The sequence below is a fragment of the Zalophus californianus genome, chromosome 6 (assembly GCF_009762305.2).
Source record: "Zalophus californianus isolate mZalCal1 chromosome 6, mZalCal1.pri.v2, whole genome shotgun sequence".
In the NCBI taxonomy this organism is placed as follows: domain Eukaryota; kingdom Metazoa; phylum Chordata; class Mammalia; order Carnivora; family Otariidae; genus Zalophus; species Zalophus californianus.
In genome coordinates, this window is record NC_045600.1 from 116,381,372 (window position 1) to 116,400,032 (window position 18,661).

The 18,661-nt window shown below is 36.6% G+C and overlaps 1 protein-coding gene across 4 annotated transcripts in view; it reads right to left on the bottom strand.

Moving 5' to 3' along the window:
* Positions 1–3,148: 3,148 nt before the first annotated feature.
* Positions 3,149–18,661, bottom strand: part of UBE2Q2 (ubiquitin conjugating enzyme E2 Q2) — a 63,960-nt gene continuing 48,447 nt past the window's right edge. For 3 of the 4 annotated variants that reach the window (XM_027571112.2, XM_027571110.2, XM_027571113.2), the window contains 4 exons: positions 14,386–14,434; positions 13,837–13,932; positions 6,856–6,922; positions 3,149–4,802 (listed from right to left, as the gene is read on the bottom strand). In XM_027571112.2, coding sequence (XP_027426913.1) covers positions 4,771–4,802; positions 6,856–6,922; positions 13,837–13,932; positions 14,386–14,434 — 244 coding nt within the window. In that variant the 3' untranslated portion in view covers positions 3,149–4,770. The remainder of the gene's footprint in view (positions 4,803–6,855; positions 6,923–13,836; positions 13,933–14,385; positions 14,435–18,661) is intronic. The other variant, XM_027571111.2, reaches the window with a different exon arrangement.

Here is an 18,661-nt window from a genome sequence, read left to right on the forward strand (position 1 = left end):
CCAGCCAGCGCGCACTGAGCAAGCGCGCGCGCGCCACTTCCGGCCGGTTGGGGGCGACTGGGCGGCTGAGACCCACCCACGTGACTCTCCAGGCCCAGCGGTTTCCTGCGTCTATCTTGCGGAGGGCCGGCTGGCGCTGGGAGAGGTGGGCTTGCGTCCGTTGATCCTTCCGGTAATTTCTAGGCCTCTCTAGGCCTCCTGGGGGGCATAGGTCTTCCTCTGCCTCTCGCTGTACTTGCAGCGCTGTATTCCTTTATGTATGTATGTATGTATGTATGTATTTATTAATTAGACAGAGACACAGCGAGAGAGGGAACACAAGCAGGGGGTGTGGGAGAGGGAGAAGCGGGCCTCCCGCAGAGCAGGGAGCCCGATAGAGGGCCTCGATCCCAGAGTCCTGGGATCATGACGTGAGCCGAAGGCAGACGCCTAACGACTGAGCCATACAGGCGTCCCAGCAGCGCTGTATTCCTTGTCGGTAGAGCTCTTTCTCCGATTCTTGAATTCTAGGAGGAGACCCAGTAGTATTTGTCCGTCTTTACAGTACAAATGTGTGTTAATAACGTGAGTCTGATTTTTGGAAGAGTTAAAAAGAGCTGGCTAAGTGTGTGAGGATGACCACCTATATTCGACACCCAGTGAATGTGGTTAACTCAAGGTAGCCCTCACGCCCTATGTGAAACAACATAAATAGCACCTACAGCTGCTGTGAAAACTTTGCACCAAACTGCACCAGTTCTTAATAGTAGCATCAGATTCACCGGTAATCATGAAGTTTCGGCTTTAAAAATTTTTTTCTAAAGAATTTACTTATTTGAGAGAGCGCGGGCAGGGCACAAGCAGGGGGAGGAGCAGAGGGAGAAGCCGACGCCCCGCTGAGTAGGGAGCTGCCCTGGACTCCAGCTGGATCCCAGGACCCTGAGATCATGACCAAAACTGAAGGCAGCCACTTAAATGACTGAGCCACCCAGGCGCTCTTGGCTTAGTTTTTTATTGAAGTGTAATTGTTGTATTAGTTTCAGGTTTATGATATGATTCAACAATTCTGTACATTACTGATGGGTCACCAAGATAAGTGTACTCTTTAATCCTCATCACCTATTTCACGTATCCCCTCCCCCACCTCCCCCTGGCAACCACTAGTTCTCTGTATTTGAGCCTTTTTAAAATTTGTTCCTTTTGCTTAAATTCCCACACCAGTAAAATCACATGGTCTTTGTCTTTCACTTAGCATTATGTCCGCTGGGTCCATCCATATTGTTGCAAATGGCAAGATCTTTTTTTCTGGCTGAATAATATTCAGTTGTATATAAATACCACTTCTTTATCCATTCCTCTATCAATGACACTTGGGTTGCTTCCCTATCTTGGCTATTGTGAATAAAGACTGTGGTAAACAGGGGTGCATAGCTTTTCAAATTAGTGTTTTCATTTTCTTTGTGTAAATACCCAGTAGTGGAATTATTAGATTATATGGCAATTCTATTTTTACTTTTTGAGGCACTTCCAAAGTGTTTTCCACAGTGGTTGCACCAGTATGCACTCCCATCACCAGAGCACAGTTGTTCCTTTTTCTCTACATCCTCACCAACGCACTTGTCATTTCTTGTGTTTTTATTTAGAGCCATTCTGACAGGAACAAGGTGGTATGTCACTCTAGTTTTACTTTGCATTTCCCTGATGATTAATGATATTAAGCATCTTTTCATGTATCTGTTGGGTTTGGGCACATTCTTGGTCCTTAACTCCAGGCCTACTGAATCCGATTCTGGGGGCAGGGCCCAACAGTCTGAGTTTTAATTTTTCTGTGATTTATGCTTTCCTGTTATTCTGATGCAAGTTCAGGTTGAGAACCACAGATAGAAGGAATGTAAGCACAGCAGACACTGCTGTATCTCTACTTAACATCCATTTCTCCTGCTGCTTCCTTACTAAGAAAGCCCACATTTGATCCCCATCTCTCTCTTTTTTAAAGACTTTATTTGACAGAAAGAGAGAGCACAAGCAGGGGAAGCAGCAGGCAGAGGGAGAGGTTAAAGCAGGCTCCCTGCTGAGGAAGGAGCCCGATGTGGGGCTCGATCCCAGGATGCTGGGATCGACAACCCCAAAGAGCTTGTTTATGTGGGTTATGTCTATTAATATTTGCCATATTAAAAATTAAAACATTTTAATATTAATTCACATAAAATAGTAAAACCAGATTAACAAAGATTGACAAAATAAAATTTGTGAAAAAATAGCTATGCCCCCCTCATCCAATAGTGAACAGTTGTGGCATCACTTTACATTTTGTAAACTTCTAATTTCTGGCTTAAAAGAAGACAGCTGGATATGCTTCTGAATTCCATCTGTTTTACCATCACATTGTGTGGCCTCTGGAAAAGTCCACTGTACACTTGTAAGAAAATGAGAGTGAAAATGGCAAATGTTTTAGGAAAATAATTTTGACCTTCTAAAAACCTCCTGGAAGGGTCCGAGGGGTCTCCAGAGTTCCCCAAACATACACTGAGAACCGCTGGTCCAAACTAATCATAGATTTCATTCTTTTTATCAGCCATGTAAGGGGTGGACACAAGCCCCAGTTCTAGCCAAGGAAAAGTGAAGAGCAATATGCTTGGGTGGGCAGGGGAGGCTTTTAAAAAACAAGACCATTATCTACCTCTGGACAGAGTAACATGGCTACACATCCAGACATAACATTAAATCCAAAGATGAAGCCAACATGGAAAAATCTCAAAGCAGCATAGCAGAGCCCAGGTGTACCAGGCCGGGAGTTTTCAGACTTCAGGACTTCTTGTGTGTGAGATAACTTGATAATTGTGTGTAAGGAGGCCATGGGAATAGTAAAGAAGGAGCAGACTATTGTAACTGGGGGAACTAGGGACAGCTATGGAGAAGGCAGCACTTGGATTTATATTAAGGAGTGAGAGTGGGAGAAGGAAAAGGTTGAGGAAAACCCGAGTATACCAAGTCTGTGCACACCATTTCTGGGTTTTCTAGCTTTCTCTTGTTAAATCAATCTGCCTCTGTTCCTCTCAACCCTCTCCTCACCTCGTCCCCCCATATATAAATCCTATTTCAAAAAAATTCACTCTTGGCTTCAGGTGTTTGTAAACTCTATTATCTCTTATGAGGGAAAAGTAACAAATTATTTTTTAAACGGTTCTTTATTCATAAACTTGATGCAAGTTTACAAAATTTACTGTACATTGCCAAATAAATCTGCAATGAAAAATAAAACCCCCCAAAAAACAAAGCATGCCAAATGTGCAGCTGTCAATCTGCTAGCCATCAGGATATTAAAGAATTCAATAATGTATTCAAGATTTAGCCTTAGGTTTAAGGAACTTTAATGCTTTAAAGTTTAATGCCTGGTCACTTATTATCTCAGCAACTGGCAATCAGAACTTTATACAAATGTAACCAAGTAAACAAAAATGCCAGAAAATCTTTTTCTACTGTCCTCTTAACCAAAATAGAACAAAAAGAAATTACACACACACAATAATGCAGAAGTGCCAAGTTCCTCTGATGTGGTTTACAAAGTTAAGAGCAAATGCATAGGAAACACTTTTGAATTTTGTAACTTGTTTGTGCAGAAAATGTGCTTCTGGATTTCATTTTAAAAGTGCTTAATAACTGTAATTTACTTTTTTTTTTTAACTGTAATTTACTTTTAAATCAAACTTGGGTAGATAAAAACAAAACCTATCACCAACCAAACAGGACTGATTCAGGTAAGGCAATAAAATGGAGGTACACTGAATTGAGTCAGGTTTTATAAAAGAATGAACATATGTAGAGTTCCTATTAGTCTTTCAGTGCAAAAGCCATTGTTCAACTATAGCAAAAATTTTAAGAGTCTCCAAATTAGGTATCTTCTTGTACTTCACTGTGCAGCTTTTGCTCATGGATTCGGTCTTTGTGCCAATCACTTTACAAGTTTATTAGTTTAAAAAAAAAAAGTTTATTAGTTTAAAAATGATTGCAACATCCCGTTAATAAAATGGAAACGTAAAATAAAATGATTTAGTATTTTAAATAACTTCAAGCTCTATACTGCAGTTCTTCATATGAAATACTGACCGAACAAGAAGCAGATTCAGCCCAGCAAGACTCTGATGCCCCAGTGGAAATTACTACTTAATTTACACAGCCTTGCTTTGCTTTGCCTAAAAAGTACAATACAACTCAATTAAGAGCATATCTTCGGGAAACAATTCATATCTTCACCTAGCCATAAAAAAGTTTAACAATTTAATGAGTAGGCTTCCTGTCATTATTTTGGCAATATCAAAAAAGGGTTTTAACTTGAAAAAGCTGCTGTGATTTAGAAGACCTTAAATTTTCTAAACCAATATTAAACATCAATTAAACTTTTATTGGCTCTAAATGGAACAGTATATTGCAAGTCTTCATAACACATGAGCTCAATATGGGAAAGTTACCAGAGTCGCAACTTTCTGTAACCTGATGCTGACTTGTCTGCTTGACAGATTTTTCAAGAAAAAGAGATTATGAGTGGCCAGTATGTGTATTTATCACAAAAAATACAGTAAAGGCCCCACTGCTCAGTCCAAGATACGTAAAATGAGCAAAATGAAAAGGCTGTAACTCATACTGGATGTCAATTGACAGATTATCCACTAAAATATCTATTAGCTAACATCTTCGGTACTGATGTTATAGGGGCACTCAAAGCTTGTGTCTGCATGTTGGAAAGATTTTCTTTAAAGCAACATTGGTCCAAACATACGGCAGTCAACATATTTAGCCATCTTCCTTTGGAGGGGTGTACCAGCCTGAAACACAATGGAAAAAAAGTTAAAATACCTTAAGTCAGCTAGGAGAAATGGCATTTCACTTAAGGTTAGCTACTTTCTCTACTCATATTTTCTTGTTTAAACCTGTTGTAAAAATTAAACTTACACTTGGGTTGGTAATACAGCATTTTGATATGTGCACAACATAAAGTTATTTTCTATGAATAAACTGCACTTGAGTCTTCAACATAAGATCTCTATACTAATCGAATTTCTAGCTAAAGATGATAGCATGGAACAACAGCCTACAAGCTAGGTTTTACCTTCCATTTCAATTGCGTAAAAGTAAACCTCACTGAAAATAACTATCCCCCAAACAAAATGTTGGCATTTTAAAATAAGAAGAACCTGGACTATCAGTAGTATAATGATACCATTTCACCAGTGAGGAAGTCATCTCAGCAAGTGCAGTGACTATGCCTAGGATCAGAGTTAGCAGCAAAAACCAACCTAGAACCCATTTCCTTATTCTGAATCTACTGCTCTTTCTCCAAAGCTAAACTTATACACACCCACACTTTCTAAAATACATTTCCATAAACATTTTCGAATGCTGACTACAATGTTTGCTTCAATAAAAAGAAAAAATGTGATTGTTTCCCAGACAACAAAAATCTAAGCTCTCTATAGAAAGGCTAATGAAACGAAGTACTGCTTAGCATGAAATGGCTATTGGAACAGTATGAATATACCAAGATATATGGAGCATCCACATGGTTATGAAGTAGTATACAGGTACCTGTGGATCTACTAATTTAGTGTGCTGTGAATTATTATTATGAAAACCCAGCCTTGCCCTCAGGTTTTGTCATTTCCTTCTTCAGAGGCTTGAACTGTTTCAAATATTATTCTTTCAGAAATAGTCACTGAAAAAGTGAGGAGTTTGCTTTGTGATTAAAATAAAAGTGAGTATAAAGCACAAATATTAACTCACGAGCTACTACATTTCTAGTAAAGAACACTTTACTGTAAATAGTCTCCTTAAAGAAAACTACTTCCTATTTATTTACTCTGCCCAAAAAAGCATCAGTTTCACTACCATGGCTATAATGAATATCTTGTTATCAGCACTTAGTTACAAAGTGCCACATGTATTTAATATTTTTTTATTTTATTTATCTATTTGAGAGAGAGAGAGAATGAGAGAGAAAGCACATGAGATGGGGGGAGGGTCAGAGGGAGAAGCAGACTCCCTGCTGAGCAGGGACCCCGATGCGGGACTTGATCCAGGGACTCCAGGATCATGACCTGAGCCGAAGGCAGTCGCTTAACCAACTGAGCCACCCAGGCGGCCCATAAAGTGCCACGTGTATATACTATTCTTTTTCCTCACAAGTTTGGCAAGACAGACTCGCCTTTTTAGAGATGAGGAAACAGAGGCTGAGAGGTAATAGGACTTGCTCAGAAACACAGAGCTAGTGAGTAACACAAATGGCACTTGAAAGATCAGTCTTCTAATTCCAAATTCACCTCACTGTTAGAGACGACAACTGAAACCATGCATTGTGAATACAAGCAAAATTTAAAGTAGAATAAAGTTTATGAAAGATAGTTTAAGTTTTTAAAACTTACAACTCAAATACTCTTAAGTGTATATATACTGAAATTAGAACTATTTTTACTTAGATAAATGTGTATAACTGTCAAAAAGCATTAAGTAGTCTGAAGATGTTTCAGAAACAGCTGGTTCAGGATCCTGATTACACTTACTCAGTATCAACAAGAACTCCACCTGTACAATGGCCTTTAACTCAGCTCCTATCCTAATACCATACGTTTCAAGTGAGTAAAATGATTCATTCATTAATGTATTAAAAAATCTTGACTCTGACTCAGGTTCTCAGGCCAAGTATTTAGGATACAAAGATTTTTGAATGAAGCACAGTGTGTGCATCCTCAAATTAAAACTTTTTCACTGTGGTAACAGTACTTTTAAAAAATTAAAGCAAAAACAAAAACAGGATAAGTTATCAAAAGTACCTTATATAAAACTTCTATAAATGGTAATAAATACTTATTGAGTTAAACGTACCATTTTTCTCATGTATCTGTACAATGGAATTATAGGATTGTTGGGCTCTTGCTAGATTATATTGATTCTGAAAGAGAATTATACATTTTAAATAAAAATTGTAAGTAGATGAAAATCATTACAAATAATTTATGGATGCATCACCACTATGCTTAAAAGAACACAGGAAACTGAATTATATTTCCATTTCAAAAATAATTTTCACTTAAAACCTTCATTTCTCAATTCCATTATTCTCTACAACTTTAAACAAAACCAAAGTTGTACTACAATAAAAATCTATTTAAGCTTCAAAGTTCAGTTTTATAAATCCTCTTACTACTGGACAAGTATAAAGCTTTATAGTTCTAGTGCCCCTCTGCAGTGATGAGTCTAGGTAAAGAATGCTATTCAGACATGAATGAAACTCAAACTCTCTTTCTCATAACTTCCACTGAAACCCCCCCAAAAAACAAAAACAAAAATCCCCCACAAAACAAAAAAAACACCCCACCAAAAAAATGACAAAATATGACCTTTAGATAAGGTAACATTAAGCATATCAATGCCATCTTGAGTTAAAAATCTAAAAAATATCATAAGTGGCACCAAGGCATTACTAAAGGAGTCCTCTTTTGGTAGTCTCTTTAGATCCTCTTTTAAAGGACCAAATTTAGGATTAATTTTGTCTCTATCAGTACAACTGAGCAACATCTTAACCTACAATATATCATGAGTATTCTTCATAGTGGTACACACCCATTATGTCATAGAATTTAATATAAATTCACACAGCACAAGAATTAAAAATGTATAAAACATTCTGAGTGAAAATTCTCCTTCCTACCTGTCCTCCAATCATCCAGTTCCTCCTTTTCCTCCTCAAGTTACCTACTATTAGTTTCTTGTATCCTCTTAAGATTATATAAGAAAAGTCATGTATAGCTTATTATTATTAGCCACCATCCCCTGCTTTTCCTCCCAACAAATGGTAGGTAGCATGCTACAGACACTGTTCTACCCCTTTTCTCACTTAATGTATCTTGGACCTTGTTCCCCATCAGTGTGCAAAAAGCTTAATCTTTGTTTTTTTTAAATCATGAAATATTCCATTGCACGGAGAGTCAAATACTTTATTAATCCCCAATTGGTGGACATTTAGGTTGTTTTCAATATTTTGTTGTTACAATTTTAGAGTGAGCAACCCTGCACAAATATTTCCAAAGCACTAGTTAAAAAGTCCTTGAGTGGAACTGCTGGGCCAAAAGACATATATGCCTTTGTAATCTTGAGGTGTTGCTAAGATAGCTCTCTACAAGACTGTATAAATGGGCTTGCCTACCTGCCACATGTGAGAATGCCTCTACACGGCTTCACGAGAGTGATCTTATAAACCTTTGTTATCTGTGACAATATCAGAGGTGGAAGATGAACATAGTGTGGTTTTGATTTGCATTTCTATTACTGAGTGAGGCTGAGTGTCTCTCCAAATGTTCACAAGCCATTTATTTCTATTTCTGCAAATGGATGTTTTATAACTTTTTCTAGAGTATAGCCTTTTTCAATTTCTAAGAGCTCTTTAAAAATAGTAAAACCCTCCCATAATGCATCTGAAAAACAAACATAAAACATGCCATAGTGTTATCTCCAAGTTAATGAAAAGTAGTGTTTAGTCAGTCTATATGTTCAAAGGACAAAAATAGAAGAGAAAGAGATTATGTATGACAAAATACACATACACTGAAACTTGCAAATGATCAAGAAGCAGTCATTTCCTAACCCTACTGCCCACCTATAAGATAAGAGAAAAATAAGAACATTAGCCTTCCCCATTCTCTGTTGTCAACAGCATGATCTTCAATTCTAGTTTAAAGAGAATGTCACTGCAGAGGCTTTCCTGTAACAGGGAGTTAGCCCTTTCCGTTTTCTACTTCCCTGACCTTATTAACCCTTTCCTTCTACTTTCTTTCAGCTTACTTGATTGTCCTTTCTAACACAGAGTTAGAGGCTCTGTTCATTTTTATTCTTTTTTTTTTTTAATGGATTTTAAAGCAAGGAGTATTCCCTCTGAGCTCTCATTTAATTTCTAGTATGCAGTGATTTCATTATTGCTGTTCTCTAGCTATTCTGCAGTTTTCATTTCAAAGCCTGGTTAAGGACTGTTTGAGTTTCATAATTCCACAAAAGGAACATTTGTTTTCTGATTTTATTATAGTTTTTAATTTAATTAGGATCAGAGAATGACATCTGTCCTTTTTCTACTTTCAAAATTTGAAGTTTTCTTCATTGACCAGGATTAATGTCATGAATGTTCCAGACAAAGAGAGAGAGAGATGATGGAGAAAGAGGAGAGAGAAGGAAAGAGGGACAGAAAGAAAATTTTAGTATTGCCATTATGGTTCATTTCTAATTATTTTAAAAATTTCATGATTTTTTTAACCATGATTTAGAATTATGTTTAATTACCAAATTCATGTGGATTTTTATTAATTTTTTCATTACTAACTTCTAACCTTAACTGCATTGTATTCAAATTCTATGGGTTGTTTTTAAATATTAATTTATGATTTTTTCCCCATATTCCATAAATGCTCAGAAAGATGTAGTACCTAACTACTGGGCACAGTATTCTACAATTGTCCATTTGACCAAGCTTAATTTGTTATTCAAATCGTCTACATTTTTCACACATTTAACTTATCATCAACAAGGTACATTAAAATCTCTCATTACGATGGTGACTTGGTCAATTTCTCCTGTGGTTTCACCAGTTTTTAAGTATAGTCAACACGCGGTTATTACTATATTAGTTTTACTTATCAGGTTTTTAATCTGTATTTTGATGCTATTTTAATAAGCAAACAATTATCATACCCTCCTGGTTGAGACTTTTATCATTAAGTAGTCACTAATGCTTCCCGCTTGAAAATTCTACTTTGATACTAATATGGCTATATCTTTTTTTTTTTAAGTGTATACTGGCATTATCTTTATCATCCTCTCTCCTTAAAAAAAACAAAAAACTTTTCAATCTTTTTTAGCCTCACAGTTTTTTTAAAAAGATTTTATTTATTTGAGAGAGAGAGAGAGCATGTGTGTGTGAGAGAGAGAGAACACAAGCAGGGGGAGGGGCAGAGGGAGAGGGAGAGGCAGGCTCTTCGCTGAGCAGGAAGCCTGATACAGGGCTCGAACCCCAGGACCCTGGGATCATGACCTGAGCTGAGAGTGGACACCCAACCGACTGAGCCGCCCAGGCACCCCTCTAGCCTCACAATGTAAACATACTTCTTAAAAACTGCTAGATTTTGCTTTATTAATTTAATAACTGGTAACTTCAGTCCATTTGTACTTGTGACTTGCCTTTACCACCTTACTTTGTGGTTTCCATTTCTCTTGTTTTTTAAACAATTTTTTTATCTCCTCCTAGAGTTCCAATAAGACATTTTAGACCTCAATCTGATCACCACCTCTCAACTTCTACCATAAGGTCTACTCCCATGTTCCTTTCTGTGCAACATTCTGATTTACTTCTAGCCCAGCTAGTATCTTTATAATCATCATTCTGAACTCTAGTTCTGATATCTTACTAATGTCTGTATTTGATTAGGTCCCTGGCAGTCGTACAGCCTCTTGTTCTTTTTTTTGAGGCGAGTTTTTCTATCTTGTCATTTTGTCCAGAGGAGAACAGAAAAGAGAACAAAATGCTAAAAGGGTAACAACGACCCCAGAAAAATACACACTTCCAGAAAGTGGTCGCTTTTCTGTTCAGTGAGTTGCTGCTATTCTTTTTTTCGATTTCCTGTTGAGTTTGTAGGTGTTCAGAATAGTTTGATACCTATCTAGCTGAATTCCGGGGACCAGACGAAATTTAGGTCTCCTACTCCTCCACCATCTTGCTCCTCCTCCTGATTTACTTTTAATCAATTAATTCTCCCTTCTGATACCTAACCCATCTATTGTTTCTCATTTCAATTATATTTTTCATTTCTATATATTCTATTTCATTCTTTTTCAGATTTGCCTGATTATTCCTGATGGTCTCATTGCTTAATCAATTTCAGGATTCCTTTTTTCTTTTTCTTTACATTATGTTTTTCAAATAACTATTCATTTTCTCATAACCCTAATATCTGAAGTCTTTATTCTGTGTGTCTGATAATTCCAAAACGTAGTCTTTGGGAATATATATCTCATTTATTGTTTCTGCCAATTCTCATGAATGCTGGCTTACTTGTGTGCTTGTGATCCTTCAGTGAATTCATATTTGCTTGATCTTAACCTTTAAGAATCCTGTAGGTCTAAATCAGAAAAGCTTTCCTCTGAAGAGTATCTGTGTCTGCTTCTGATGAGAACTACTTGAGAGCATTTTAGCCTCCTTGGAGAATCTCAGGATTATGCAAGGTCTTACATTTGGCTTGCCAAACTTGCTCATTTATAAATAAAAGACGTAGTACAGGTAGCACCTCCTCCTCTCCCTGAAAGAAAAAACTAAAAACCAGATCTCTCATCTGAATGGGATCACTCGCCAGAGAATTCTGTAGGTAAATAATTGGACAACATGAAAGGATAGGTGCCTTTCCTGACTGCGGAAATAGTTTGGGAGCTGCTCCAAGAGTTGTGTGTTCTAGGATTTCACTATTTACCTCAACTATCATGTACTCCACGTGGTGAATGAACATTTGTAAGGGCACTACCTTGCCTATCCAAACCCCGAATTCTTGCTAAGTCATGATAGCAGAACTCTACTTTAGAAGGTTTTCTCACCACTACAGCCTAGAGTTAATGTTATAACCTATAGCCCATTTTAACTGACCAGAAAACCAGCCTGGCCAACATCCTTCTGCCTCATGGCTTGCTCTCAACTCCTGCTGGCTGAGCTTAGGGGAGCAAGCTAATGGCAAGACTGTACAATGACTCTGGCTTGCACAGAGCTGCAGATCCTCAGCAATATCAATTTGACCCTTTCTCCAAATGTCACGTGTACAGAGAGGCAATTTTTTTTGTTTTCCAGGACTTATGTATATCATTTTAGTAATATTTTCAAGAGACAAACTCATTCATTTCTTTTGAACCAATAGCTGATATCTTTAAAAATATTTAAGATATTTTTGAAGTAGTAGTTATATGTCAAAAAGAAGTTCAAAGAGCACAAATGATTCAAAGTCTCCCTCCCATCTCTAACCTGCCCTGTCAATATTTCAATACCCCTTTATCAGAAACAGTTGTTAGTACTTTCTTGAATATCTTTATAGGTGCTTAAAAAAAATCTATATAATAGATCCTTGTCTCTCTCTCTCTCACACACACACACACGGTAGCATATTTTTAAACACCATTTAGCACGTTATTTGACAGTATTTTTAAAGTTAACATTCAGACTATTTCCTGTAGAGTTTAAAATCCTTTAAGGTAAAATTCTTATTACATCATGTAAAGTTTCCATATTCTTAATATTTGTTAAGAAAAAAAAAATTGAAGAGTGAAGTTTTATCATAACAATGCATTCAAAAAATTCACCTAAGACATACTTTAATATGCAAATGTGCTCAGCTGCCTGATTTAACATTCTATATAAAATGGTTCTATTATTTACTTGCTAAGAAACCTACAAATCATGGACATGTAAAAGTTGAAAGCAATTCTACTGACATTGAGTAATTCCAAGGGAACTGTGGCACTGAACATAGTATTGATATTACAGAATTTTAAAGCTAGAAGAGACTTAAAATATCCAGACCAATTGTATTTTAGATAGATACAGACACCCAGAACAGGTAACTTTACACAGTGAATTATCAGTAAAATGTTCACTTATTCAAAACAATCATTGTTCTAAGCCTTTTATATTTTCTTTAACAAGAAAAGCATGCTAATTTTTTTTAAAAACATGATGAAATTTAACATCAAGTTCTACATATAAATAAATGCCAGGAAGAAATTTTATTAAAAGACCAGAATTATACCAAATGTCAATAGTATTTCTAGATAGTCAAATTACAGATGACTTCAGTTTTTTGTATTTTTTTCTGTTAGAAACCACACAGTGAGCATAAATTTTATCATTACAAAAAAATAAAATCTGATGTCTTACTACATAATCACTCTACTGACACGTTTAATACACCTAAAATATACACACAGTTAAGAAATGCTAGTTAATGCAGTTAAGCAATTCACTAGACTTTATATAAAAAATGTTCTGTTTCAGTGTAAAGAAATAGCTGTTAAAAGAACTCAAGTAAAACAGTTACTCTACGGTATCCCAAATAAATGATTTTCATAATAGCTTTTCAATTTTTTCCTTCCTCTGTGAGTTAAGATTCTAGTGGACTCATGCTTTAATGTGCAATACAGTTATAAATACACATTTAAATTTCATACTGTTTGGGTAGGCATTTAACACAAAATTCACACAGGCCTTTAGGAACATCCAAATTTTTTAATATGTTAGGTCAAGATAATTTCCATCAACAAATATTTTTGTAAAATATACTAACTTTAGAATATTATCCTTGGTCGATTTAACTGTTTACAGATAACTACAATCAGACACGGAAAGAGGTTTCTGACATCATGAATAAAAAGCAGAACTCCGTGGGTAAGAGCAGAGACTTAATACCAGACTGTCTGGTTCCAGTCCACGTTCTGCCCACTGTCACCTTACACAAGTTATCTAACTTCATCTACAAAATGAGGACAATAAGAATATCTACTCTTAGGTCAGTAAAAGGACTGAAATAGTACCTACGAGTGAGAAGTTTGGATCACAGCCTCGCATATAAATGCTCACTGGGAATTAACTATAATAACATGATCTCAATTTCAGGAAACTTCAAGGTATATATAATTTTTAACTTATTAGTATGTACATACCAGTAGATTTAAAATTATAGACATGCTTACCTATAGGAAGAATAACAAAGACTAAAAGAATAAGAAGAAGCCTCATAAGAGAACAGAAAATACATATTATCATTTATGTGATCTTCTTAATAAAAGTACCTTATTTGCTCCAAACTGCACTCTGGCTTTGCCTTTGACTAACGTGGCATTGATTTGCATGATAACTGATTCTATTGAGTAGGCACTGCTCCAGCCCTAAGGGAAGAAAACACTTCTGTAAAACACAATGGTACTCTTGATTTCCACTTTGGAAAACTTAATAAAATGGCACATAACAGCTTGACAACAGCAAGACAATGTTAAGAAGTCTGTATACAAGAGAAAAAGGTAAAGTTGGACTGCTTCTAAAATCTCGTAAAGCAAAAAACAAAAAAACCCCTATGTTCTAAGTATCAAACATAAGCAAATTATAACCTTATAGAAACATTGCTCTTAGAACACCTCTCCTTGCATAGATTAAGCATCAAGTACAATGTCATTTTATTGGTTTGCCCTAAGTACCCTTTCATTATAAAAAGCAGGTGCTCTTCAAAACAGTTTTTTTAAGTAGGTGGTATTACATCAGAGCTTTTCCACTCAGAATCTAATTTACATCATCAAAACACTCCACTGAGATTGAAAATATGAGTACTATAAGAAAATAGTAACCTGTTTTGTGAGAAGTTCCATACATAGTGCTCCACCGCCCAACACATACCTTAAAAAGAGAAAAGGAATCCTATTTAATTCTCTAGATCTCAATGTTCCTTCTTAATTTTTAAAGGACCACCACTAAGAAGTTTGCATACAAGTAAAGGTTAGAAGATAACATGCAAAAATGAGAACAGTGGTTAGGGTTCTAGGACTAAAAGGGTAGTTAAAAAATTCTAATGTCATCACCTTATTACAGTCTTAATTTTTTTTTTAATAATGGTTCTTAGAATACTTGAAGACTCTTAAGGATATTAGAAACTAGGACCTTAGCCCTAAATATTCTACAGAATGGGAATGTTATATTCATCTGAAAATTTCTCTGCCATCATGTTAGCCAATGGCACCAACTTTACCCTATTTATAATAATGAACAGGACATGGTATTTTATGGTTAAATTGCTTTTATCCATACTTTTGTGAGGATCAAATGGTTATGACCATAAAGCCTCTCTCCAGGACTCCTCAATTTCTCTTTCCAATCCTGAGAACTGTTCTCTGAACCAGACTTTTGGGAATTTCCCAGATCTCTCTTAGGAAATCCTTATTTAGATCAAGATTATTCAACCTTTTAACCCTTTCTCAAACAAAATAATTTCATTTCTCCTTTAATGTTATTTTAAACTTCAAAATATATGAAATATCATGCCTTAAAATAACATCAAGGAGGGGTGCCTGGGTGGCACAGTCGGTTCGGCTCAGGTCATGATCCCGGAGTCCCGGGATCGAGTCCCACATCGGGCTCTCTGCTCAGTGGAGAGCCTGCTTCTCCCTCTCCCTCTGCCTGCCACTCTGCCTGCTTGTGCTATCTGTCGAATAAATAAATAAAATCTTTAAAAAAAAATAACATCAAGGGAATGATAATTATAGAACACAGATTGATAAATCTTGAAAATACATAAGCTAAGACCACAAGTCTGATTAGATCTAAGTGAACACCGAGTCCATTACAAACTTTTTTGTCCTCTGGGACTTTGCCCATGCCTTTTCCCTTGCTTGACATTCCTTTGGCTCCCTGCTCTTCCAAATGCCATCTTTTCATCCAATAAAACTTGCCAAGACCATTCTAGCCTGTAGGTTTTGCATTCTGGCTAGCCAAATGCATCCTTGTGTTGACTAAACCAAATCACAGAAAAGTAAGGAATCTAAAAACTTCTACTGTAGACCATTATCATTAGTTATAGTGAAATTATTCAATAATGGAAATTATTCAATAATCCCCCCACATCCTGGAGAATTTAAGTCAGTGTCTCCCACACTGGACTGCACCAAACTCTGGGAACTTCCACAGTTAATGTTTATAGGAGGGAAAGAAAAACACTTCAAAACACTAAATTTGGGTGGAGAATCAGGAAATTTTAAGCTTCTTTGTATATTCTCCTAGGTTTCTAAAACACAAATCTATCTCCAATCATTTGAATCTCCCACTGGACTCAAAGAGATCTTGTATATAGTGATTTTAAATAAGCACTTGCTGATTTAACAGAATTAGAAGATCCATGTTTTCATTTGGATTGTGGTTTCTCCACAAACTGCTCAAACTCTAGTAATCTGTTAATGAGTCAACACTATTCTTGATCCTTATACTTCAGAAATGCTAAATACAGACAGGGGCTCAGGGACTGATCTCAAGAAAAGGAGTTTTGTAGACCAGCCCGAGTTTCCAATTATCTAACTGCCACCTTTCTTTTTAGCACTCCACTCTTCATTCTGGGGGTAGAGAGTCTTTCAGGTGAAGGAGGCAAGTTTTTGTACTCACGGGCCAAAAGAAAGTACATTTCTAAAAGGCCATAACTACACAAATGTTTGTTGGATGTCTAAACAAAAGAAACAGTTCTAGTACCTACATAAAAAGTGAGGTAGGTAAACTTTTCCTTAACACACGCTATTAGCAACATGTACACCCAAAAGGAGTGGTTGATTCTACTTCCACATTGAGTTATATTCATTTTACCAATATATGTTCCAAACCCTTATTGCTCTTTGCCTCCAAACAAATAGTTCCTGCTAAATATTGAGACAATTCAAGGATAGTAAAAAAAAAAAAAAATCCAAAGATCATTTAAGGATAATATGCCACATACACCGGCATAGTAATATTTTCTTTTTTTTAATTATGTTATGTTAATCACCATACATTACATCATTAGTTTTTGATGGTAGTGTTCCATGATTCATTGTTTGCGTATAACACCCAGTGCTCCATGCAGAAAGTGCCCTCTTTGATACCCATCACCAGGCTAACCCATTCCCCCACCCTCTCCCCTCTAGAACCCTCAGTTTGTTTTTCAGAGTCCATAGTCTCTCATGGTTCGTCTCCCCCTCTGATTTCCCCTCCTTCATTCTTCCCCTCCTGCTTAAAAAACAAACAAAAACTTCAGTTGTTAGGTACCTGGCTGGCTCAGTTGGTGAAGTGGGTGACTCTTGATCCTGGGGCTATGAGTTTAAGCCCAGTGCTGGGTGTAGAGACTACTTAAAAATAACATCTTTAAGAAAAACAAAACAAAAACCAAAAAAAAAAAAAAACCCCAAAAAACCAAAAACACCCAACCAAAGCAAAAAAAATAATAATAAAACTTCAGTTGCCAAAGTTGTATAGCAAAACACTATCCTAAAGCTTAGCCTCTTTAGGCAATTCATAATTTTCGTTATACTAGAAAATTCTGGCAATAATGTTTGCTAGCTAACCTCCCCATCCACAAGCTAGAACGATCACTTAAATTGCACAGATGAGGGGGCAAGAGAAACCATTTATCAGTACTAAAGTGTTTATACAACATGAGTAAGTGATCCCAAAAAAGAGATGGGAAATGTTAAAAGTTTTATATTATAGCCAAATTGTTGACAATAATCACATTAGAAAATAAAAAGGGGGAAAGCTTACATAGGCCACGTAAAACAGTCAAGACCCTCCCTTTCTTGAGGTAAGGAAATAAACTATAGACTGTAAGAACAGAACTTTTAGATAGAAATAAAGAGAAAATGCTGGCACTTAAAACCAGACTATTAAGGACATGTTCCCTTAATACAGACAGAAACAATCCATGGTCATCTAGAAGTAGAAATATTCTCTTCATGGATGAATGGGGCACAAATAATAATTCATATTACATCAACCAATAAAGAAAGCATTTTTAGTTGCCTACAAATAGCCGCTCAAAATGTACTAATGAGCTAAAAAAGAAATAATCTTTATGATTCTCAAGTTACTATACTCTGATCTGGACTAAGCCAGAAAAATAGACAAGTACTGATGGCTCATTAAAATAGCTCATAAAAATACCAAGCCTTGGTGGTGGGTGCCTGGGTGGTTTAGTCAGTTAAACGTCTGACTTTGGCTCAGGTCATGATCTCAGGGTCCTGGGACTGAGCAGTGAGTCTGCTTGTCCCTCTGCTCCTCCCCCCACTCGTGCACTGGCTCTCTCTCAAATAATTAAATCCAAAAAAATTTATAAAAAAAAAAATAAAACAAGACTGGGAATTGCAGATTACCCTAAATTGTCTATATCTTGCTAATTTACTGTAATTCCCTCTCGTTCATTGACTCACAAATATTTACTGCACATATATATACTACACACTGAGCCAGGCAAAGTATACACTGAAGAAAACTGACAGGACCCTGTGCTTCATGATGTTTACCATCTAGTTAAGATTATAGATGTTAAACAAATAATACAAAGTAGGGAAGGGGGACCCAGAGTTCTAGGAGAAGGAATAACCCGGTGGGGGGGGGAACCCTTTTTAAAAATGTGGTAATCAGGAATAGCATCTGTACGAGTAATGCACAAGTTGAGATTTGTTGGAGTTAAAAGTGTGGGTGGGAGTAACCTCCCAGGCAGAGGATTGTCTGTTTAAGAAAGGTTATAAGGAAAAAAAGAGTTTGCTGGGTACCGGGGGCTGAAAGACATTCAGTGGGGCACCAGCTTTGACAGGAGAAGTGTGGTACAAGAGGATTAGAGAGGAAGCCAAGGGCAAGATCACAGAGAGCTTGTAGAATATGGTAAGAGCACTAACCTGTAAGAGCAATGAAAAGACATGGAAGAGTTTAAGCAGGAGAGCAACATAATCAAACACACATTTATAAAAGATCACTTTAAAAGCTTACATGAGGGAAGGAACACAAGCAGGAGTCCGGTCAGAAATCCTCTGAAATGGTCCACGTGAGAACTGATGATAGCCGCAACAGAAATGGAGACAAGTAACTGGATCTGGGAACTCTCTGAGAAGGAGA